Consider the following 25504-nt stretch of genomic DNA (forward strand, 5'->3'; position numbering starts at 1 on the left):
AAAACATTTGTACAAAATTTGTGTCAAATAAATACATAAGTTTTGATATTTATGAAAGAAATGTGATTGGATACTCTTACAGTAAAAAAAACCCCAAAAACAAACCTCGCTGTTTCACATATTTTAGGCAAACATTCAGTTTTACAATTAAACAAACAGACCCTCAAAAACTGAAGCCCAGGTACAGGTCACATACAAATGTCAAAACTTAAAAGTGCCAACAAAGAAGGTAATTCAAGTACAATAATGTTAGAAAATATATATTTATTTCAGTTTTCAGATGCTTCCAACAGGTGCAGGCCCTCAGCCTTTAAATAAGACAAGAAAACATTGGAGATCAAGAACAAGAAACATTTTGTTCCAGAATAAAATAGAAATTGTTACTCCACCATTTTAGAAACAGAAAAGTCCACAGCAACTTATAAAAAGAGACTTGGGAGTTTATTACTGGTTTGAGTATGACCTGGAAGAATCACAACTTGCATCCCAGCCACCTTGCGATGACGACTTTCCTGTATCCACACTTTGGCTGTACGCAGATAGGAAATAGTTGCCCCCTTCTTGGTTTTGATTTGCAGATGAGATAGGGTATGTTCCCAGAAAAGTCTGGTGAGTGAGAACATTAAAGTGGCTGAACTGGTGGGACATGTTTAATTGACTGTTGTAAACTTGGAAGTTACTGAAAGGAGCTTGTTCAGCTGAATTGTGGTTTTCTCCTTCAGTAGAGCATGTTGTAGAAACTGGAGTCATTGGTTGTATCTCTTCCAAGTCAATTTTAGAAGTCTTTTCCAACAGGGCAATAGGTGCTGCAGGAGGTAACTCCGTAACTGTGAAGCTGCTTTCTTTGGAATCTGAGCCCTTGGCCTCTGCCTGTGCAGTTTCCACATGAGCATCACTGCAGATTTCTATTTGTGTTGTCTCATCCCCTGAATCCAGAGACATGTCTTCCTCATCCTTTTCATCGCTTTCTAAAAGAACTACATTAGAAGAAAGAGAAAGTCCTATTCTATTGGAATATGCACTTTTGTTAGAAAAGCTATACACTGCTCACAGTGTTACGCTTCAGGTCTGTAAGTCCAGTATCACTTAAGTCTTGGTCTTCTGCCACTCTTGTTCACTTAATCAACACACACACTTAACCCTCTGTGTGACTGTCCAGTTATTCCGATGCTAAAGCTTCTGCGCATTGTGTTCATGTTTAGTGTTGGGAAATCCCAACTCCCAGCTCCAAGGGGGTTAATGTCAAACCAGCATCTAAAGTTACACAGCAGGTGATTATTTGATCAGTCAAAGGAGTACAGTTACCAACAGCTCAGTTTCAAGTCCACCCCTCTCCGGAGAACAGAGGTTACACCACTCCTACTTTCTGAAGCACCCTGCTAGCCTAGGAGCTGTGTGTAACACCTCCTCTGGTGCTCCAGCCCCGCTGCTTTTCCCCCATCATTCAGAATAGAGAAGGAGTAGCTGTGAGTTGGGGTTTCCTTGCCAGCGGCAGTGTTCATTACGACCGTACAGGCACGCTGTCCCCAGGCCCTCCACCCCACACATCTAACTCAGTAAATAAAGCCTTAGGTGTGTTTCGTACTACCTGATTTGGCTCCGTGAGCGTCGGCAGGAGGAAAGCTGTTCTCAGTGACCGAGTTGTGATACCCAACGAGACTTTTAAAATTGTGCATGAAGTCATCGACAGCAGCAACCACTATTCCATTATCAACATAATTTGAAAGTGGTTTGAGATTCTTTTCTAGATACGTAAAAAGATTTTGTATTAATATTTGGCACCTATTACCATAAAAGGGAGAGAAGCATTCGTTAGTTTTTTTACCTGTTAAGAAGACAACATGTCTCTGCTGTATGTTTTGAGCCTGAAGCCTGATAAGACAATCCAATTCTGGGGCATTTCGGGTCTGAGAATCACAATTATGGTAGGACAAAATCTCAACCAAGTGCTGCTTTTGATAGGTGTTCAGAAGCGTCAGCAGGCTCAGGGCATTGGCATTCATCCTACAATGGGGGAAAAGTGTGCTGTTAGATATTTGATTTAAGCTCAGTCTAAGCATTAAAATCAGGTCAAAAGACAGACTAAGTTCCACTTAACGGGGTTCTGGAAAGCACAGTTAAAGCTGAAGCATTTTAACAACTGGTAGTTGAAGAGCATTACTTACCTCCCCAGCTCTTTAAGTTTCTTTTGTATTTTGCAGTGGACCTTCCACTGCCATTTCCCATCTGGGGTGTTGAGATCCTCCAGAAATTTTAAGAACTGTTTTAGCTTATCTGTTTCAGAGATATTGAATAAAAGTTACATTTTGTGGTATACAAAGCGAACATACTGCTTCAGTGTATACGTAAATCTTGCTGTTTTCAAAGTGTAGTTACACAACTATGAACATTGGCCCAGGACTCTGGGTTTTCTTCCTAGCAGATCAGCCAACAACAGTATCCCAAAACTAGGCTGCTTTTTTTGCAAGTCAGATGCCTAACAGTGGTAATTTGCTATGTAAAAGCTGAATTCAGTCACGCCATCTGCCTTGCTAAAACATCTATTTAAAAAACTGGTAACTCTGTTAAAACTATTCCATTTCAAATAAAAAAGTGGGGAGAAAAAATGTAGGGTTTTGATATTTTTTCCCTAGCAGATTTGTGGAGTGAGTGGTAGGGAATAAAAGGTTCCACATACGTAACTACACCATCTAACACAAACTTAGACAAGATCTTTAAGTCCCCATGTTTCCCAGAAACGTGTTCTCCAAAACATCCACTGAGGTAAGAAAGAGACTGAATTAACTGAAGTTCTCCAACAACCTCACAAAAATTAGAAGACTTGGAAACTAGAAGATGTGCTTTGGCACTGTGGTGAGTGTGGCGCCTCTCGCGTGTATGGAATTGTTGGGCATTTCTGGTCTGTGTTTTAAAGCTTCAGGAAACATCCCACTTACCTGTAGTGATGGACTCCGGATTAAGGACAGATTCGTCTGACACAACAAAGCCACCAGACACAAACAATTCATTGTAAGTGTGATTTTTCACATCATCCAGACTGTCAACACCCGCAAAGCTGACACAGGAAAGCCTCTTCAAAGTTACTAGGCCAGGTATCTGTTTAAAATGTTATGAAGCAGAGATGTACACCAAAGCTCATACAGAACCGGGAACTACAGAACTTCCCTACTGAGTAATGTCAACTATCAAAATGCAGAACACATTTTCAAAGAGTTACAGATTTCTCTTGCCTTGGGAGGTGCTCTCTCAAAAACACTGCATGAATAAGACAGTGGCAGCTCATTAAACTTTAGGTTAATGCTGATGCTTCTGAGCACTTACAGTAATGGTTTGTCCTGTCCAGCTCAGGTTCCTAAACCACAGCTGGTGGGAATGCCTACAGGAACCCCACTTGCCATTACACCATCATAGAACTGGAAGCAGGACTACTCAGGCCTCTCTTCAACTTTACAACTACTAAGAATAAATACGCATTAGAACATATGTGGAGGTGGAAGGAGTTAGGGGTCTATGATGGACCAAAAGTAGTCATCTACCACAACCATTTTTGTTTCTTCAAACAGCAGCTAAACACAGGGCATTGTTTAAATCCTGTGCTGTTAGGAGAAAGTAGCCTTGCTCAACATGAGCTTGGCTCACTGTTCTAACAGTTGCTTTCTACAGTAGACATTTGTTTTGTGGAGTACCTTATGGATGAGGTTGGCGATGTCTTCATTTTGGATAATTATCAACAGTTTATCCAAATCAGCTCTTCTTTTAAGGAACTGTTCCGGATGGCACTCAGTGTTACCTAACTTTGTAAGATATTCCTACCACCACAGAAAGAGAAGAGGGTGAATACAAAGTGAATAGGTAGTTCGGCCAAAACCACCCCCACATGATGACCACATCAACTAAGTTTTCTACTCAGGTCAATCTTGGAGGAACTGCTTTTCTTGTCCTTGCCATACACTACTCAGAAGGATGCAGCACACGCAAATCAGCTGTTTCAGCAGATCAGTTGCTCTTTGCACATAAATGGCCAACTGTCAGTCTATCAAAACTGCTCAAGTTTTCAACTAAAGCCAGAAGGTTTTATGACCTCAACTTCAGTCGTACACATCTGAATACAGAACAGTAACCTCCAAAAGTTACCTGTACTATTAACTGGACAGGAAGTAAAAAACCCTCAAAGCATCAACTTCTCATATGTTCTCCTTTCCCCCTCCCGAACCCCCCCCCAAAAAGTATCTTCAGAAAGCAGGCTGTTCTGCTTTCCGACTCTGAGACAGACTTCCATAAAAACTAAATACAAGCAAGACTGCCTCAGAAGCTCAAAGGAGGAATGGGACAGGACAGCCTACTTTCACAATTCAACCTCTTCTGAAACAGATTCCAGACTACCGTATGTTTGCAAGCCCAGCTTTATACACTGTGATTTAAAAAGCACTCTAGTCTGTTTTAACACTAAAGAGAAGTTGAACTGGAACATACTTACCTTGATTTCTTTGCAGAGAACGCTTTCCTCCTCTTCATGAATATAAAATTTCACAGTGTTTTTCTGTACATCTTTAATAATTTTGACCAAACTGTTAAATACTTCTGGTTTTAACTGGCTTATGAAATCAGTAAAGGCTGGTTGGGATGAAATGCTGAAGTTCTCTGGGGATTTCTGTGTCTTTTCTGGCACCTCCGTCAGATCACCGCTGGAAGAGATCTGCTCAGATGTCACCATGTCCTCTGTTTTAGCATTCACATGATCTATTTCCTCCTTCACTACAGGCAAGCTTGATGCACGCTGCTCGTTAGAATCCCCATCTTCCACCACGTTATTACACAACGGCTCCGGTAACGGCACCGTGTCAGAGTCCCTGCAAATGGGCAGCGTGTCGGGCAGCGGGTTCGGCACAGTGTTACCAGCCCCCTCTGCTGGCTCAGGACTAGAACCAGCCGGGGGGGTTTGCCTAATGCACGAAGACGACAAAATAACGCTATGCAGCTTTTCATTCAGTGTCTCTATATATTCTTGGACAGAAATCTCCGATGCCCGTAAACAGATGTATTCAGAAAGTCTCATTATCCTCTCCTGGGCAGAGAAGACTGGTGTGGACATACCACTGACATAGGTGATATTCTTTTGCTGCAAAATGTCTTGAATCTTTCTTGCAAAGAGATTATATTCTTCTAATAGTGTAGTCTCTATTACTGCACTAATGGAATGCTTAGTTGCAAAAGGGTGGTCTGCTAGCCCACACTGATCTTCCAGTTTCTCCACTTGTCTTGCATAAAGCTCATCTTCTGCTGTCCCCTTTTGTGTGTCTGAAAATGGAGAGTACGGAAACTGATAATCAGAACTTCTCTGTCTATTTATTACCCGGGGGTCATTAGGAAAGGCATCCTTTGGCGGTAAATACACCAGTGGTTCTTCTGGTGATTTCAGACCTATATAGGAAGAGTTAATCATCACCATCTCATGTTTGAAAGTCATGCACAACTGATAACACTAAAACCTCCAAAACATGGTTTTAAAACTGCATTAATGTTGTGCCTCCCCCGCCAATCAACTTAAATCCAAAGACTCAAGTGTTACTGTCTGCTGAGGTACACAAGCACAGCACATTTAATAGCTCCTAAGATGGTGAGACAATAAAGTCAAAGTTTGCTCAAAAAGGAGAACACAAGTAATAGTCCCACAGATAACATCTGGTTAAACGTGGCAGAACTGCCTTCAGCACAAAAAAAACCCAACTAAACAAACCAAATTAGAAATCAAGCACAGTGACAAATTATTCAAATCTTTTCATTTGCTACTAGGTTACAATCCTCAGACTTTCAAAGGGCTTACTGCAACCACAGACAGCCCCGCGGAGTCAGGCTGCACACTGTGGGCTGCCTATCCGACCTCGCAACTGAGAGCAGAAGGGTTTGGCTAAAAAAGGCAGGACTCCAGTCTCAGGGTACTTACTGCTACACTGAATAATACATTGCATGGAGTGCCGAACACCCTGCATCATCCAAACCTCCAAACCCACACCCCAGATCATGCTGCAGCACTCAGTTTTCTTCATCATCCACATTCAAAACTATGGTTTTGTTCGGTTTTAAACCAAATTTAACACTTTGTTGCAAGTAATGATACATATATACCCAGGTATTTCAGATATACACAGGTATTTTTGTACCATAAACACTTCAAAGGAGGTTTCCTTTGTTGATTTTGTTTGAGGGTTTTCTACATGTTGTATTAATATTCAGTAAATACAGTTGTAAGCAGAAAACCACATTTCTGGAACAGAAGCAATAACCAACACAGCATAGGCAATTTCTGAAAGTGTTCTTTTGGAAGGCAGTTGGTTTTGCAGCCAGTTAAAGTTCTATTCAGTTTCTAATTTGATCACATCCACCCAGATCTAAAAGAAAATGTCTGCTACTGACAGTATCACCTCACAGTTACTTTATGCCACCAGAGTTATACAGAAACCAGAGATACACTTCCATTTTGTTATCCTTGTCAGTGAAACTCTATGTTCTTTCTTTATCCTTCATAGCACAACTTTTGAGTCAACCCAAATTTATAGTTTGCATATTCATTTTAAAAGACTGAAGAACTTGGCATCAAATTATAATGTTAACAGTTTAAACTTAGTTTAAGCTCATTTCGGATATAAGGTACTTAAGAAATGTTTTGAATCTCATTCTTCTTAAGCTGCTCAACACTTACAAGCTACATCACTACTGTAAACAAGAAATGCTGTACATACTATAAAAAGAAGTGTTAGTAACAAGATTAAAAGCTATACTATGGCTTTAAATTTGGGGCTGTTTTTGTAACTTTTTACATTTGAATACAGCTAACCAGTTGAATACTGATTTTTAACCATGAACTGTTGTTCTGCAGCTCTCCTCTCTGCACCCCCAATACAGAGGAAATTTCAAATCCCGAGGTTACTAAAAAAAGCTTAATATCCCATCCACTCCTCCTGATGTGATGCCAAGTTTCTGTAACAATTATATTAGGAAAAACCTGTTCAAGATACATATGATTCAGAACTGATTAGGTTTACTCCTCAAAGGTTATTATTTAAAGTTTTACAGAAAGAAAGAAACTTTGTTTTAAAAACCAAAAGCCTTTGGGTTTACTACAGGATTTTATTAAAAGCATTCAGCAGAATTTAAACAGAGAGATATACTGCTGAATATGGAACCCTAAATATTTTCTGGCATGTAAATAAAAATGGATTAAAAAAGAAGGATGATTTAAATTAAAGTTACCCTTACTAAATTAAATTCTCTGAAGGTGGCATCCCTCATGGACTTAAACCTTTGGGTCACAAGTCTTCCCAAAAACAAATGCATGAGCAGGGAGCAAATCCCAAATAAACACTTCAGCAACTATTTAAGTATGATTTATGATTCCAAAGATACTATTCTTTCTAGTAAGATTTGTAGTCTCCCAGGTGCCTGTGCAATCTGTCAGTCAATTGCATGAACTCCCACATCCAGCACCTATGATGCATTTGTTTTTAGATGCTTAATCATCCAGTTAACTGGTTATCTCAACAACCATACTCTCATGTGTATGCTCCTCTGGGAGTGAAAGAAACAATGTTCCATCCGTACTCTACAACTTTGCAGAATATCAGAACAGATTTTTGATGTTTGGCCCTGAAAAGTGCAGAAAGTATCATCCAGAATCACCCCATCATTTCATTGAAAGGCTTAAGAACACTGTGAGGGGAAAACTGCTTCCCCAGCCCTCCTCCCTTCTCAGCCAAACAAACAAAAGAGAGCTGCTGAGCTACGCAACTGGATGTCCAAGAGACAGATTCCAGCATTGCTGGAATATGATCAGAAATCAGTCAGTTTGTCCTTGGGAGAATGCAGTTAAATTCTACCTGGATTTAGTCATAACATGACTTGATTTTGTAGCCTTGAATTTAGAGCTCTTGATGACTATTCCTAAAGCCCAGTTTTCACATCCTTCAAATCCATGCTTTAATGCTCTGAAGACTTGACATTGTTGACTCATCAAGAAGCAGAACAAGATGCTGCTTCCACATGATTACTTAAGATTTAAATATTTAGATAGCCCAAAGACTTGGAAGCACTTCCAGTAGAAGAGCTTGATGAGGTAAGCAGTAGGCTACTTTCTGTGAAAACACATTTTTCATTACTATTTTGGATTAGCAGCTGCAGTTATCTGCCCATCCAATCTGTCAGCAGAACCTAGCAAGTTCAAACACTGAATTCAAAACAGTTTTGTACTTCACCAGATAAATACTCAAATATTCACATTTCTCTCCACCAGTATCTGTCTTCATCCAGTGGATTTCTGCATTAACCAAATATCGGAAACAGCTGCATAGTATATACACTTGTGTACCAACATGTAACCCAACAACGGGATCTATGAAAAGTACAAACCTTTAGAGCAAGTTCTCACTCACTATTTGTAGCAACAGAAGAGTTAAACCCATCTTACCTGTAATTGGAATAAGTTTCCAGGGCATTCCAACTTCTCCTACGTTACTTGATTTGGAACGTTGCCTGCGATGAACATGCTCTACAGGTGTAACAGGACAGGGGCTGTAGTCTTCATGACCACTTACACTCCCAGTGCTCGCTTCCTAAAAAGAACAAAAATTCTCAGCTCAAAACTTTCTTTCTTTTCTTTGGTAGCTACTAAGCTTTTACATTCTGAACAGCTGACAGCAAGAACACGTCTGAGTTCACCAGCATGTTGGCAATCTGGCCTTCAATCAAGGCAAGTCAAACTTGGAAATGTTCACATGTGGTACTTATGTATTTCATTCACCTGTTTGGCAATTTCTGAGACAGATGTCTTGGCTGATGGTCTGTCATTAAGTGAATAAGGCAGTCCTGAGCACATGCCTTAAGGTAGAGAAGCTGGGTGGGGCAGGGAAGAAATGAGGCAAAGAGGGGAAAAAATTAGACAAACTGTCTGTTCCTTTGCCTTTTTCAGGCTCTTGTGTCAATAGCTGACTAAAGCCATGAGATGTTGGCATTACTGAGGAACTGCCTGCAACTGGTATTAAGCCCTTGAACAATCCTATTTCATCTCACATTCCAGATGGTTAGAAGCAAAAGAGCACAGAGAGCACAGGTAGGACAAACCTTTCGTGCTTCATGACTTAGAAACTGAGCTTTGTTTCAAAGTATTAGTAACAGAGATCATAGAACAACCACTGTGCAGAGAGTACTGTGACTGAGCAGGCAGCTGGGGCATTCTGAACCCTAAGGACAAGAGCCTTCCTCAAAGGGTGTTCTGCCAGTTATACGCTGTCATGCAAAGCATGCATGGAACACACATACACAAACAGGGCACAGACAGAGCAAGGCATGCATTTAGGTTCTCAGAACCTTTGAACTCTGCTCCCACCAGAACAAAACAAAGTCCATTCCCCAACCACCTTTAACAATCCACAGAGCACTTCAAGCCTTCCACTATGCACATTTCTTAAACGCTTTCTCACTCAGACACTGCTGATATGGGTATGTAAGTTGTCATATCCAAACCACCATCTTCCAGGTTTTCTTAATTTTGTCACAGAAAGAACAGACAGAAGGAACCAGGAACACATCTATTGTTAAGAATATTTCCATATATGATTCTATATACGCTCCTACCAAACAGAAAAGCTTCTTCATGAAAATAGTACATTCAGTATTTGCATCTACCTACATGGCAGTTGCACTTACTTTTAAATGCAGTGTCTGTTCAAGGCCTAGTTCATTAGTGGAAAGCTGTAGATCCACATCAACAGGGTAGGGTAAGCATGCCACATCAGTTTCCAGTATCACTGGGCTCTGTGGGTCCTTAAAGTGAACATTTTCAGCCTGAGCAGTATTGGGAAGCTCATGATCATCTTTGTCCTGTGCTGGAATGGATTCATATTCATATTTTTGTCTCATATCCTCTTCATCACTGCTTAGTCCTAAAGTTTGATTTACAGACCGTACCAACGATGAATCCAAGTGTCCTGCACTAGCCAGTGTTTCTAAAAGCAGCTTAATGAGGCTGTGTGGGTCAGCAACAGCAGGGTCTGATACATCTTGTTCCCTCAAGTCAGGATCATGTCCACCAAGACCAGTATTAATTGAGAAAACAGCATGTGGCAAGTCCAAGGTTGTTCTGCCCCCTTAGAACAGGGGCAAGAGGAGAAAAATAATCCATTATTAACTTTTCAAAGAAAAGCAAAATCAGATTCCCACCCCCGAACACCAGCCACATACCCACAGTCTCACTCCTCAGCATCAGTTCAGATATTACACAGACATTTATTTTCTTAACAAAAAATTTTGAACAGGTAGATGTTGATAAAAGGGCAGCTTCTAAAGCTAATAGCCTCTCCCAGGTAAATAACTAGGGAGCTTTTAGGTCACTCAGTAACACACTGGTTTATGTCTTAATAGAAGTCGCATACCATGATCCACGCATTTTATGGACACCCTGTAAAAGTCTCTACCACTTGCTGAGAGAAAAATTAAGTTTGTCTAAAATATTTTTCTCACTGTTGCTCCAGAAGCTGATGAGTATCTTAACATGTAACCTCCCAAGTTATCTTAGGCTAAGTGTAATTCTAAAACATTATCACACCTATTTATATGAAACATAACTTTAGAACAGAGTTGTTATTTATATCCTCATCCCCTTGGATGAGTAAATACCACAGGTATCTATCCTTGGGAAGAGACAGGCCAAAGAACTACTTTAAGCATCTGACGAACCCCAAACTCATTTATCCTATGTGGAAATAGGGAATAGTTTAAAAGCTGCTTGACTAAAACAAATCTAATTATGTTTAGATACTTAAGATCAGAATATTTTAGGTAAAATTTTTTGCAAGACAAACAAATTACTTTTAGGGTTCTATAAACATGGAATTCAAACCATAGATAGATATTGCAGGTTTGGAACCCCTAAAGGAGTTAAGTAAAAACTCAGTTCTAAACAGACACTCTTCTGCTTACAGCCAGGTATGCATTCACCTATTTTACATTAATCATCAATGTAAAATGCTCTGCAAGTTCACAGACTTCCAAGCAGGAGGAATCCCAAGATCTACCATGTAGCCTACCCTGTTTCCTCCATCACACATGCCAGGATTTTTTGCCCCTCTCAAAACGGAAACTTATTCCTACAATCAGCCACTTCATCTTCCAAAGTGATTCACACACACAAGAATGACCGCTGCCTGATGCAGATTCCCCCTCTTTGAGCCTCCCTTCTCCCCACATTTCCTCCTTCTGAAGAAGGCCTGGATCGTTGCCTCGGGAAACGGGTCAGGGAAACAGAAATCAAAGAGAGATTGGGTTTTTTTTTTCTAAGTATCAGATGGTATCTGTGATCATTATCAGGTGGAGATAATTTCATGTAGAGTAATTCAATCTCAATCCTATTAGGTTGTTTCTTCAGTTCCACTACGCACATTACTGGCTATTTCAAAATTTAACTGTGCTCATGCTGAGAAGTTTAATTCTCCCCTTCAATCTAAATTTATCAGGTATTATAGAGGGTATTGAAGCCATAAAGAATTACAGCAATGGCTAAAGTCAAACTCTGCAAAAGACATCACGATATCAAGTCTGCTTAGTACTCTACAGGAGAAAGCCTTCGCACAGTCCCACAGCTAAGCAAGCTCTGGAAGTCTGCCTTCTTTCCAAAGAAGCAGAACAAAAGCAGCTTCCATGACAAATGCTGTTAACTTGTCTCCTAGAAAGAGACAACCTATATAAAAATCAACTTCACCTCTATTGATAGATCTCAGGCCAATGTCTAAAAGAACCACCATGCATTAAAATATCCACAGCATGTACAAAACATTCAACCTGTACAGATTAAATGTTAAGCATGCTTTAAATTACAATGTTTAAAGAGGAACTCCAAACACTGACTTACCTTCGTACTGACAACTGTTCTCTGCAGATTCACTCATTTTAAAGTATTTCCTCAAACTTTCAGACTGTTTTTCCAGCTTCCTTTTCAGACCGCTTTTATTTTTAGAGTCTTCAGAATCAGAATCTCCACTTCCGGTTTTTTTCCTACTCTGGATTAAGTTAATAAGTTCTTTGAGTCTGTCGGGATCATAATCTCCAGAATGACGCAGTTTTCTCTTGGCTTCGTATTTTGCATGGATTCTTTTCCCAATTTTTGCATTGGCAAAATCAGAGTCTTCTTCTATGACTTCATAATCTGAGATGGGACTGAACTGCTGAGATTTCTGATTTCCCTCCATCAGTTCCATAGCTCTAGAAACGGGTAGCTGATATGCCTCACACCCAAATATATAGTTTTGCAAGGAGCTGTCAAGATGAGATTTATTTTTTGGAGCAGAATAAAGAAATTTTTTTTCATCCAACCGTGATTCATACCGATATAATATAAATTCTCTGTATTTTCCAGGGCCACTACAGCTTCTTTTCAAATACTCATGTATATACTTTTCCACAACAGCATTGAAATCTGCAGTAGCATCTTTACGAGACTGGATTAAAGCAAAATGTAGAGATTGAATAAACTTTGTGAATTCTGGAATGATTTCCTGATTTTCGTGCACGGTACTTGAATTTTTCTGTGTTCCAAGTAGAACACTTTTTTGTGCTGCCATAGGAGAAAAGGGAATTCACAATTAAAATCAAATCATAAAGTTATAAATAAATGATGACTAGTTAGCAATATTCTCTATTATATATATTTGGTGAAAGACAGTTTGGAATTACTGTGGAGAAGTAATCCAAAAGCCAGGAAAGCGATTTTTTGGGGGGAAGGTAACCATCTTTAAAGCCTACTTAAAAGTTAACCTACTCACAGTCACGATAAACTGCTCATTTTCATGATTCTGTGGTAACCTATATCCTAGATACACATATCATTGTGAATATAAACCACTTCGCTGACCCTTCTAGAAGGCTGCTTCAAAGGCTTACTAAAAGGTTTACTATGAAGCAGCCTAACAGCTCCCTACAAGAAACAGGGGAAGTATTACTCCTTCCTCTGCAGTCCCAACGCATTTGTGCTGCTTCTAAGCTCACTGGACCCTTACAAAATGGTTGAGCTTAGTAACCCAGCAGAAACCTACACAGCTTTTTCCATTCCTTTCCAAAGCAATACAACTCACTAAATCAGAGATGCAATAGGAGCAATCTGCCCCTCCTCCCAATCACAGACTGAAACTTTTCTCCATTCAACCACTGGAACACCCTGAAGTCTCAAACCAGTGATTAACCTTGTGTTTGACACAAACTGGAGCTCACAAGTCTTTGAAATGTCAGAGCAGCAAGAACTGGAGGATTTTTAAGGAACTGGCATGCACACACCTTAAATGTCATCTTGCATCATATCACGCCTCTTACCCAATCTAACACAGATTCAATTTTCACAATTGTTACTTACGTAAGAAAATGTAAGGAGTTAGCTGAATCAGAAATATAGACATAAGAACCTATGAAGCTGCCAGGACTTAGGACAAGAACTTCTTTGTAAAATTGAAATACCTGGAAAGAGCTATGTTTTGATAATATCACTTCTAACTCACAGCAAGCCAAAAAGGACTGCACTCTGCTGCTGGCAGGAATTATTGCAAATTTCAACTGGAAAAGATTAAAGTTTGATCCCAAAGCCAAATTCCTTTAGTTAGCTTTTATTACCTCGTTGTATCACTATGTTCTTTGTTCTTTAACTCAGTTTTTGGTGCATAGCCCAATGCAAAAACAAAAACAACAACAACAAAAATCCAACCCAAAACCCCAACAGGTACACTGAATGAAGACTTTCAGATATTTTGATGGCTAAAGCAAACCCTCAAACCTCTTTGTGCAATGCTACTTATGCTCAGTTCTACTAGAATATACAATCAAGAAATTGGAACAAAGTTTTACTTTCTCAAACATGAACAAAATGAACCTAGAACACGTTATTTAATAGTTGCTTTCATGCAACTATTGAACACCATCACCATAACCAATGCAAACTGTTATTCCTAGTTATGTAACACTACAGGGTCTTCAATGGAATCTAAACTAACATGTACACGCCACTCTTAACACTGAACAAACTTACCTGCGCTCACTACACCTCTAGGTTCTGGGAACAGAAACAATGCATGCAGCATACGGGGCCGTCCAGTTTGCTGGTCTAGAAGGCAAGAAAATAGCAACAGTTGGGAAGACCACCTCTGTTCTTCAAAATCTAGTACTCAAAACCCCACTAAAATTAAAAACCAAACCCAACTCAAAACCAAAAACCCCGATATGCATACCATAAGGAGACATCATTTGCCAAGGAGAAAGAAGAAAAAGAAATCCTCTGTCTGGAAGTAGTTTCACAAGAACCTGTTGTCAACCAAAAAGAGGATACAGGATCAAGCACAGACATTTGCTCACTACGAATACTCTTACTGCTGGTAAAGCTAAATTTCATCATGGGCAGAGAAGTGCCCTGATACAATACCTAAGAATATGCCAAGCTAAGGAATTCTAGTGAGATCATGGATCTTGTAACATACCTCAATTAAGGGTTAGTAACATTATTTTTCAGAACAGGAATAGTAAAATCTGTTGCACTCACAAGTTTCTCTTTCTCTAGTTTCTGAAGTAAACCCTCAAAGTGACTACCAGAACGGGACTTCTCCACAACTTCATACAGGCTACAGTACATGCCACTCTTCAACACTGACAAGACACAAAGGTAGAGAGAGAAGGTAAGAAAAAAAGAAACAATATTGTAATTCAGAAGACTTTTAAAAATTCCAAATTTTAAGAAATTAAGCTGGAATTAGTTACCTTCTCTTGCTCCTACGTAAGTTTCTTTATACAACAGTGCTGGTGAAATTTTTTTCTTCAGTTGATCAATGCTCACAACTTTTTCAATGTCCAACTTCTCTGGACTGGAGAGGAAGGGTGGGGGGAAAGAGGAAACAAAAAAAGATAAAGACTTCTTTACACACCCCACACCCCCAGTCCTACCCTCACTGATCAAGTAAGAATTAGTCAATACATGCTCTTAAAAATCAGTTCCTTGGACTATCTCGTGAGCCAGTGGTGTTTATTCCTGCAAAGGGGTGCATCTGCCACTTCAGAGGAAAAAACAACCAACCAAGAAAACAGCAAACAAAAAAGAGATGCTGACAGTTGTGTGCATGTGCTAAAAGAAGCTCTGGACACACATAACTCGAGAGTCTAGTCAGCATACTTAAAATGTCCAGTCAGTATGTATTTTGGATTTTCACCTGAATACATCCAAAATTCACCACTCTACCAGAAAGAGTTTTAACACACCAATATTCTAAACTTACTGCTTAAATGGTAGTACTCACAGCTTGCATGGAAGGAAAGGACGTAGTGCTGATTTCAAGGAAACGTGGCACAAAAGTTTGCCTTTATTCCAAAGCTGACCCCTCCATAACGTATAGTTATATTTATCTAAATTAAGGTAGAGAAAGGAAGATTAAGTGAAACTGTTGCAGTATCTTATGTTTTACTGAATCTTTCTGTATTTTGTGTTTGTTTGTGAAACAGCTATAGGAACATCTTGATTTAAGAAGTTAGCCTTTATGTTAGCATGGGTTGCCATGCTACTTGAAATCTGATGCTGTGTTGCTTGAAGTCCCTGTTCTCTGTAAGGTAGCAACCTTAGTCCTTACTCTCTAGACCATAACCAAAGCACCTAGGGTCTATTGTATAAGGGATGAGTTATTTGACAACCTGGCAAGGCAGATACCGAGCCAGCCAGCTTGGCAACAAAGTAAGATTAGGGTGTTGAACTATCCTCATTATATTCTCATCATAATACTAAAAAGCACAGCCACAGATCAAGACCCTAGCCCAGGTGAAAACCCTTCTGCCGTGCAAATCACCAACCAATCATTGTAACTGGGAGTGCACTACCTTGTAATTTTGGTGTATAAATGTAAGGACGAACTGGGCATGGGGTGTGCTTGATTTGTGGAAGTTCTACCTAGCACTCAGCACTGCAGAAAAGAAGTGCCTGATCCTTAATGCTGTATTAGTATCAAGGAGTTTTTTTCTCCTGACTTTTGGTGACAAAAACACTTGTGGGACTGAAAGGAAATGGCAATAAAAAGGCAGTGAATCTCCAAAAGCAGTACAGAGAAAATTCCATGCTAACACCAGACCAGATGAAAATATAGTAAATAATAAGCTAAAAGGTAACAGAAAGAGTATTTACAATCCTAGCTTGTTTTAATCTGCTCTGAGCAGATTAAAGGAGGTTGGTATGTCACCTGTACCTGCCTATATAAGCACACCCTTGATGCCAACATCTGTGGAATAGTATCCTCTGTCCTTACCTTAACTGTCAACCATTTTCAAACATTAATATTTTACTGGAATAAGGTTCAAAAGAAAAGCAGGACAGAGGATCATATTAATTTAAATGCCACTGAGAAGGAGATTCAGAAGCAGAATTTAGGTTCCCACTGTACTATAAGTAGAAAAGGAGGGGGGAAAAGAAGACTTGATTTTGTTCAGTTCTGGTTTGTTCTGGTAAAAGAAGATACACATTAAGGTACCTGTCTGATCACCCAGTACCACTAAAACTCAGGTATGCAGTCAGCATAATGAAGCTGGTTAAAGACAAAGCTACACGAGGAAAAAAGTCCACAACCTTCCATACCTCCATCATAAAAGCTGTAAATTTCAAAGTATTCTTACCTATAATTCTGTCTGTGTTGAAGCTGTTTGATCTATCAAAACGAAAAAAGACAGAATGACTAGGTTGAAACAGAAAATTCTGGCTACTGAGTTTTACATTAAGGATACTTCAACAACAAAGCAAGACTGGTAATTCGCTCTCTAACCTCAAGCTATCAGGTATCTTGATCACTATTTTTTAGCACTACACGGTACAGTCCCCACATCTGGATGCCTTCTTAGCAGCATAGGTATCATATTGTATCTGTAATCAATTGCTCCTTTCAATATTCTCTCCACAAGCAGGAAGACAACACCAGAGAAGAGCTCAGTGACGAAGTATACAGAGAATACTTTCCGAATACTATCATGGTTTAAGCCCAGCCAGTAACTCAGAACCACGCAGCTGCTCGCTCACTCCTCCTCCTTCTTCCTCCCCCCGCTCCCGGAGGGATGGGGAGGAGAATCGAAGGAATGTAACTCCCACAGGTTGAGATAACAGCTCTCCAGTAACTAAGGTATAATAGAAACCACTACTGCTGCCAATAATAATGATAAGGGAAATAACAAGGGGCCATTTCACTCACAGCTCCACCACCAAGTGTAAATTCATTCTAAATCAGAGCTGACTTCAGAGGTGCTTGTGATCATTGCTGCCATCAGACTAGCATACAGGCATTATGCCATAAGGCTGAAATAAGTATATGCTATTGTTTTTTTGCTTCCTCCCGACTTCCTGTGCCCCTCCTCCCTGGCAGAGCATGAGACTGAGAAGTCCTTGGTCAGAGTAAACATTACTGAGCAACAACTAAAAACATCGGTGTTATCAGCGTTGTTCCTAGGCTGAAAATCAAAAACACAGCACTGCACCAGCTACTAAGGAGAAAAATGACTGCTACAGATAAACCCAGGACAAATACCAAACAAGATAATGCTGTGAACATTTCTATGTCTGAATTTCCTTAGTTAACCAAAAGAAAAAAAACACCCCAACCCACTACACATGGGTTCCACCTAGGCAGAAGGTGAGTAGGTGAAGACAGCAGCAGAACTGCTTCTTAAAGGGGCCAGCCTGCTGCATAAAACCAATTCTGTCACCTCTTGCTTTGCATTAGAAATATTTATGATGCTAAGTCCCTGTAACATGTCCATTCATCTCAGCACTGTTCACTTAAATCTGTTCTAAGCTACTGCCAAGAGCTACGAGTTCTTCATGCTGCATGCAGTCTTTCCAAAACTCATTTTCTAGCTTACCTTGATGGAGGCAAGAATTTTGGTACTGGCACCATTTCATCTTTGTAAGTAAATGAAACAACAGCGTAAGGACACACATGTCTTGGTCTTCGCCTGATCTCATCAAAACCATATTCATAAAAATAGTACTACAACAGAAGTGAACACAACGTTAATTACAACTCTGGTAAACTGCATTTTGCAGACACACTAAAATCCATGGCCTTTCTTCACTGAAAGGTGTACTGTGATTCACAGAAGAGCTGACAAAATATACCTCATGATTCATTACTTAAACAAAGGGAGTTTGTTTGAAACCCATTATGCCAAACATTAACTGGTATATAAACCCAGTTGTAAGTTACTGTAATAATTCACATCTACGCTTGTTTTACCAACAGCCTATTTCTTCAAAAGGTCATACTTAAAAAAGCTACTCAATGTCCTTCTCATATGTACTTTGTAATACAATCGAGGTATTTTTTCACCTACTCCTCCATCCTCTACCAAACATTGACAGGATGGACACTAGTTCAGGAGCTAATCAAGAATGAAAAAATAATTTTGTAACATTTATTTGAAAGTATATTCTTGATGAGGCAAGGGACAAATAAAATAAAAAGTCACTGAGGAAAGTATTTTGCTGAGTTCTGGAGTCTATCCTTAGCGCAGTCACAAAACTCTGATGTTAAAGAAAAATTTTAACTCAGGCAAGTCCGTATGAGAAATGAAAACATACATTCATCTGCCAGCCATCTGATTTAGTGCCCAGCTATGATTCACAGAAGTCAAAAGAAGCTGCAATACTAAAGAGAATGCTTTCAAGTTAAGTATCCTGAAATCTATGGACTTGACAGAATAATCCAACTGCAATGGATTACTGCAGTGAACAGCTGGAGGAGCAGAGATGCCTGGAACTGATCCCATTTTGTCCTCCCCTCCCCATCTCCAGACCTAAGAATCTGGTATGGGAAACAAAAAAATGGGAGGGAAAAAAGAATAAAAAAAGAGGGGGGGGGAAGAAGGGATGAACAGGGATAAAAAAGAAAAATGCTGTTCTTTCCTAGCCAGTTCTACTTTTACACTTAAAAATTCCATGTTCTCTCCTCTCCTCCCTGGCCTACATTCCAGTCCCTGTTATTTTCCCTATTTCCTGTTCCACCTATATCCTGATTTGAAGGAGTTCTCTATCAGGTCCAGATATATAGATATAAGGAAGAAATTCTTCACAGTGAGGGTGGTGAGGCACGGGAATGGGTTGCCCAAGGAAGTTGTGAATGCTCCAACCCTGGAGGTGTTCAAGGCCAGGCTGGACAGAGCCTTGGGCAACATAGTTTAGCGTGTGCTGTCCCTGCTCATGGCAGGGGGGTTGGAACTAGATGATCTTAAGGTCTTTTCCAACCCTAACTATTCTATGGTTCTATATATACCGGAAACAAGAGAGACTGACGTGTTCTTAATTTCTAATACAGGCATCTCTGGGCTACTGCTAAACATACACCAGACTGCAGCGTTACAGGACATGCTCAGTATTTGTTATATCTTCAGTGATTTTATCTCCATCATGTTAACAGTTCTGTTTATCAAGTTCATAGATAAGAAGTTAACACATGCACAGCATTCCTCTACCTGAGTAAGTTCGTACGCTCGATAAGCCAACAAGGAGGTCACTTTATTTGCATTCTTTGAAACATGACACTCGTGCTTTGGTGTTGGATCTAATGCACTCTTTACTGTTGATTCCATTGCTTTCATACCGATGTGGTCATAGATGCTTTTCATTCTTCCCTGTAATAAAGCAGAAGATTTGTAAGCATAAGCTTTTTCCTGAAATCTGGCAAACTGCTTCAAGTACTAAAGGAAGTAAGAGCAGGGAAATGGAAACAGGCCATTAAAAAAGCAACTTACATAAGTACGTTATTTTCATAGAAAACAAAACATTTTCACCTTCTATAAAAAGTAATGCTTTTTTTTAAGCTCAAAGTCAATAGATTTTAAGCCTGGAAGGGTTCTAGTTTCTCTACAAGCAGACAACTGTGCAAATGGAAGTTGAACAACTTAGGCTTAAACCACCTTTATTTTATCAGTGAGCAATAGAATCCCTCAAGAATAGGCAAGATAATTTTACCTTTATTATTTTAAAAACAATCACATCTCCAGTTGCTCCAGCTTCCAGAGGGTTAGGCTGCAATAAATCAGCATACCTGGAGACATACACACCTGAGAATATAAAAAATCCCATTCCGGTGAATATCCAAACTTTATTAGATGTTTAAAAAGCATTACAAGGTCAACATATAGCAAACAATAAAGACACAGTAATTTTTCTGAAGCAAGAGTAGAGAAAGGTGAAAGGTTGCAGCTTCAAGACAACAGAATAAATATTTACTCGCACCAACAGCAGCAAGAAACACTGCAGCAGAATATGGTCACCAGCTCAGTTTGAAAGGAGCACACCCAAACTGTTGACAGTGTTGTGTTCAAGAGGCCAAGCCTGCCCAAAGGCTCTACAGATGCTGTTTTCAGGTGGGACTTTTTTTAAGAGCTGACGTCCTTCTGTACAATGTCCCATTGCATGATGTGGAGACAAGCAACAAAGATATGATAGAGAAATAAGGCAGGAAAATACTGGCATCTTCAGCAATCTTTCATCCTATACTGTTGACAAAAACACAGTTTTGGAATCGTAAACTGACACTCAAATGGAAAGGTAAAATAAGTTCCTGCTTTTCAACACTTCAACCATACTTTCATAGATTTTTTAAGGCCTCAGACACACACTGCATCTGTTGGTCTAGCTGACTACCTGAGATCACCTGAATTCAGTTACTCAGACAAGCAGCCAGTTTGCTTACATTGCTCTCATTCCAAATCTGTATTTAACTGCTTTGATAAATTGCTCCAGAACCTTTATTGGCTAAACAAGTAAAAAATTACATGCTCATGTACCTTTGTTCTCCTCACCTTGCATCTCTCCTGCTTTCAACATTCATACTGTCACCTCTGTATCGTGTTACTCTTCAATCTATTTTTAAACCTTTGCAAAAAAGGAATCCTGCACTTTCAGATTTCTTAACACCCTGTGACACTTCCAGGTCTCCAGTTCACCTATGCTCTTCTTCGATTTGTGGATTCAAGAACTTTATAACTACATCAATACTAAGCTGAGCTACAATTGCCATTAGGTATTTCTGAATGCATATACATGCAGATATGTACATACAAACACAGAAGCACACAGCCATAGATTGCATTAGTTCCTTGGCCTCCCTATTGTACAGGGAAGACACGACATACTTATTCGACTTAAGCCAAAATGAGAATTAGGTCTTCCCAGTAGGAAAGGAATTAAATAAACTAGTCAAAACCAGAGTTACGAAATAATGTTTTGATGTCAATCTACTTTGCTAAAAATACTTAAGCTGCGATGTTCCTGCAACAAGTGATAGGAAAAGGACTGAAAGTTTACACAACTGCATCACATTATCTGCCAACTCACACTGAACAATACCAGCACATATAATCAAAAGATAGTTACCCATGGAAGGGCTGCCGAGAATTGTTATTTTGGAGTGGCCCACCTGCAGCCCCTTTTCACATATGCTTTGGATCTGAAGAGAACAGACATTTTTGTTTAAGCAAGTCCATCAAAAAAGCCAGAATACGAACAGAACAGTGAGAAACAACAATTACACAATTTTGATTGAGCTAACAAAAAAACAAACCCCAAAAAGCCTCACAAGCAAAACCTAGGCTGAACTGCAATACAAACTGTTAAACTGTACAAGTCAAATGCTCAATATAAAGCAGTTACATAGACCCACATGTAACTTAACAGCAGCCTCCCCGTGCCTTAAACACACTTTACGAACATTACTTGCCTTTCATACACAAAGCAGAAGGAAACCTGGCAAATATGATTGAATACTTAGGAAGTCCTGGCTCTATAATAGCAGGAAAACCACAAAAACTCCCTGTCCATCACTGTCATTAAAGATGTATGATCAAAGAAGAGACACAGACAATAAGATCCATTTTCTAATATTACATGTTACCTGCTCCTTAAGGTAATCTCTTCTTGACGCAGAAAAAAACACCAATTCAAAACAACCAGAAAACCCCCCAAAATCCCCAACACCAAAACTCAACTGCAATGAAAACACACATTTTTATAATTAACAAATACAAAACCACTAAAAACCAACATGCCATCCAGAAATCTCTTTTTAGTTAAGAAGCAGAGCCTAAAACAGAGGATACTTCAGAGAAGCATATAAACAGAGAACCTCAAACAGTAGGGAAAAAAGGACTTAAAAGGTGACACAGTATCATCTCTCTTTCCGATTTTGCAAAACATAACTTAGTGATTAAGTGTGTCAATAAAAACACTCAGTTTAAAAAACAAAACCAAACTTCTAACTGAAAAACAAGAGAAAGCATTTTAGATGGGAGTTTTTCCCTTACCTGAGGCCGATCAACCATCAGAAATGCATAGGTTTCAGAAAGTTCTTTTTCTGGGCGACCATCAAATTTCAGCTCTCTGCGTTTTTCTGTGTACTAATAAACAGAAAGTTATTAACACATGAAGAAAAATTTCTGTTGTCACATTCAAGTGTCAATGTTTTAAGGCCCCATCTATGTTAGCAGACCCAAGTGTATAAAAGTAATCAGAAGATTAAGCTGAATGAGTCTCTAGTATGCTCAAATTCAATTTCAAAAACATTACACCACAAGAAATATCACTGGCTTCATCTGCCCAGGGATTTACTTTTTCAGGAAGAGACACCCCTCAAACAAACCTGTGCAGTAATGTTTTAGTGTTATCTTTGTAGCATAACTCGTTACAGGCATCCAGCTCAATGCCTTCCCTATCATCTTTGAATTTCCAGAAATAAGCCTTTTTCTCTTATAAGAAGACAGACCATTGTATTTTAGGTTGTGCATGTGCTTTTGCAGTTGCACCTCACTGCTACTGAGGTGGTTTTCATCAGCTGCAATGCTCCTTAGCTGTAACTATGTTACAGTAATGGAGAAAAACAAAAACACATCAGAGCTTACCTTACATTTTCAAGATAATAATTACAGCAAACTAATTATATATTCTATTACAACATACATGAAGCTTTTTGGCACTGGGACTGAAAACTTATTTCTCAGTTTGGATTTAAGAGACAACGTGGAAGGTACAGCAGAAGTGCTTCAACCAAACTGCTTGTCTTACAAGATCAAGTGATCACCTCTTTTAGATGGTGCTTCTTGGAAAACAACAGAATTACAGAGACTGTGTAAACTTAGTGTCAGAAAACTATTTTCAACTTAGGTTTCACAGGGAGCATCAGGCCTTTTAGACAAGGCACTGTAACATCTTTCCAGGTTATTAAAAATACATAAAAATTAGGAAAATGTTTGAAAACTTAAAATGCAGAGAGAGACAAGCAGTGCCAAATACAATCTTTCCTTTAGTCTCTTTTGAGTACCTGGCAGGCAAGATATTTTATCTATGCAGTAACAAACTTGCCCGAGAAAGTGCTGTTTACATTTTTGGGGATATGAGTGTGTAATTAATTATCAAGCACTAGTAGAAAATAATCTTTAGGTCTCTGCCTCTAGACTCAGAAATAACTTTAAATTTCATTTGACTTGTACACAAAGAGAAGCCATAAATATACTCACTTCCTTTTCCAACAGTTCACTGTGAACTAAGCTGGCTCTCTTGTAATTAAAATTGGACACTGAAGTTGGTTCCAAGTAAGATGAATGCAGAATCTTCACAACATCCTCAAATTCTCGAGAGCCTACAGCTACTGGCTGGAAGAGTGCTACAGAAGAGACGACGACAGTTAACACTTCAATTTAGAATACAGAACACATGGAGTATTTGAGAAGGATGGAATTCAGGCTAGAAAGTTTAACTTGAAGTTGCCTGGAATTATAGCAGCTTCAAAAAAAGAAAACAAACCGCATTTCCTTGTGAGTTGTTACTCCTGAACAGCTGGTTACCAGAAGCTTAGAAGGGAAGCACCTCAAGTCTGAATTTACCCTTTGAAAACATCTGATATGTATTGCAAAACACTGTAATTAAACTTCTGTAACTTTAATTAAACTAATTAGCTCTTTAAATTAAGAACTAGGAACAAATTGGTCTAATAAAAACCTTAAAAAGAGATTCATAGCTCTGCCTCTCTATAGAGCCCTTAAGGGGCTTTTTGTTTGTTTATGGTACTAAGGCTAAGTATGAATAAATCCAACTGTCTGAAGAAGTCCAGTAAGCTCCTGGTTATTAAAACCCACACTGCCTGTGTTCATGCTGTATCACCTTACCCCTTATGAGAACTGCTTTAGAAGGACAGCCTTTCATTTACTGTTGTAGAGATCCACCTTCCAGGCAAACCTTTGCATGAAAGTTTGCACAGCAAAGTGTTCATCTCCCCAAGCTTCTTCTGTTGCATTTGGGTACTGAAGGTGACAAATTGATCAGAAGAGCAGCCTGAGAGTAGGCCAGCAAAGAATCTGAGTGCAGGTTCTGAGAGTAGTGTTTAAAAAGAGAATGCTTCTGGGGGAACTGAACTAGTTTAGTACGGCAAGTGTTTTTCCCCTCAGAGTAACTTCCAAAATACGAGTGCAGTATTTCTGTGGTATTTGCCAACTTCAGACAGCCAGCACTCCCAGCAGGTGTTTCTGAGACTGCTTTTGCCCTTTTTTCTCTACCAAAATAAACTCCCAAGCCACCATCACCTGAAAACACTAGAAGTTACAACAGTTAGGAATAAACTACAATAGTACCAGTCTCACATAAAAGACAACCTGCCATCACTCAAAAAACCAAATTAAATGTAATTACATCTCCAACTTCATTAAGTAAGATGGTAGTAGATTTAGACAGCAATCTTTTCCTCATTTGCGAGAAATATTTACTGCATTAGCCTCAATATAAACCAAGTGTTCTGAATGAAAACTGATCTGGTTTGTGTTACCTAGTAAAAGATGCATTTACACACTGAGAGTTTGTCATGTATTACCACATGCACAAACCAAAGAAAAGCACTAATTCCAAACATCAGAAACAATGAATAAGTGATTTTTTTTAAGAGTGCAAGTTATGGAAGTGATTAAGAAACCATTCTCATGTAACATCCTTTCCAGTAACAACGCCTTCATTCTTGAAAGGCTGACAGCAGTATGGGTGGAAAGATAATTGGAAGAAAATGGAATTCTCAACTTTGTATTACTAAGATTGAATGCACTTGTACTGAAGAGAGAAATACTTCCCAGTAAAATATAAAAGAAACCTACTATAGATCTACACACACTGGACAAGCACCTCCCATCCACACACACCTCTTTAGTCTTTCTGACAAGGAGTTATTAAACCCCACTGTTGTGGTACAGGAGTTCTACATATTGCCTGTTCCTCTTGTCTCTGAAAGGCTCAGTTAAGGCAGCAGGTTACCAGTGCCAGCTGCATGTCCAAATTACCCATTTCTGTAGTGGTGATTCCTGTACCTCACCCCTTCCCCCCTACAAACACATGCTCAGCCAAACACAGCCTATTTCTTTCATCTTCAGCCAGGCGAGGACAAAAGTCTATAGGACTAACTAGAAAGAGCGACCACAAACTACA

General features: G+C 39.3%; 1 protein-coding gene across 1 annotated transcript; it reads right to left on the reverse strand.

Moving 5' to 3' along the window:
• Positions 1–444: 444 nt before the first annotated feature.
• On the reverse strand, positions 445–22434 carry FAM208A (family with sequence similarity 208, member A). The gene is made up of 21 exons (XM_010013863.1): positions 22348–22434; positions 21422–21494; positions 20012–20103; positions 19513–19671; positions 17905–18032; positions 16672–16703; positions 15315–15420; positions 14782–14885; positions 14567–14670; positions 14259–14331; positions 14060–14134; positions 11896–12601; positions 9700–10132; positions 8462–8606; positions 4478–5421; positions 3687–3809; positions 2937–3096; positions 2166–2274; positions 1826–2004; positions 1589–1744; positions 445–977 (listed from the first exon to the last, which is right to left on the reverse strand). The coding sequence occupies exons 1-21, from the start codon at positions 22363–22365 to the stop codon at positions 445–447; spliced, it is 4452 nt and encodes a 1483-aa protein (XP_010012165.1). The 5' UTR covers positions 22366–22434.
• Positions 22435–25504: the final 3070 nt, after the last annotated feature.

Source organism: Nestor notabilis, unplaced genomic scaffold (genome assembly GCF_000696875.1).
Source record: "Nestor notabilis isolate BGI_N333 unplaced genomic scaffold, ASM69687v1 scaffold14774, whole genome shotgun sequence".
NCBI lineage: Eukaryota > Metazoa > Chordata > Aves > Psittaciformes > Psittacidae > Nestor > Nestor notabilis.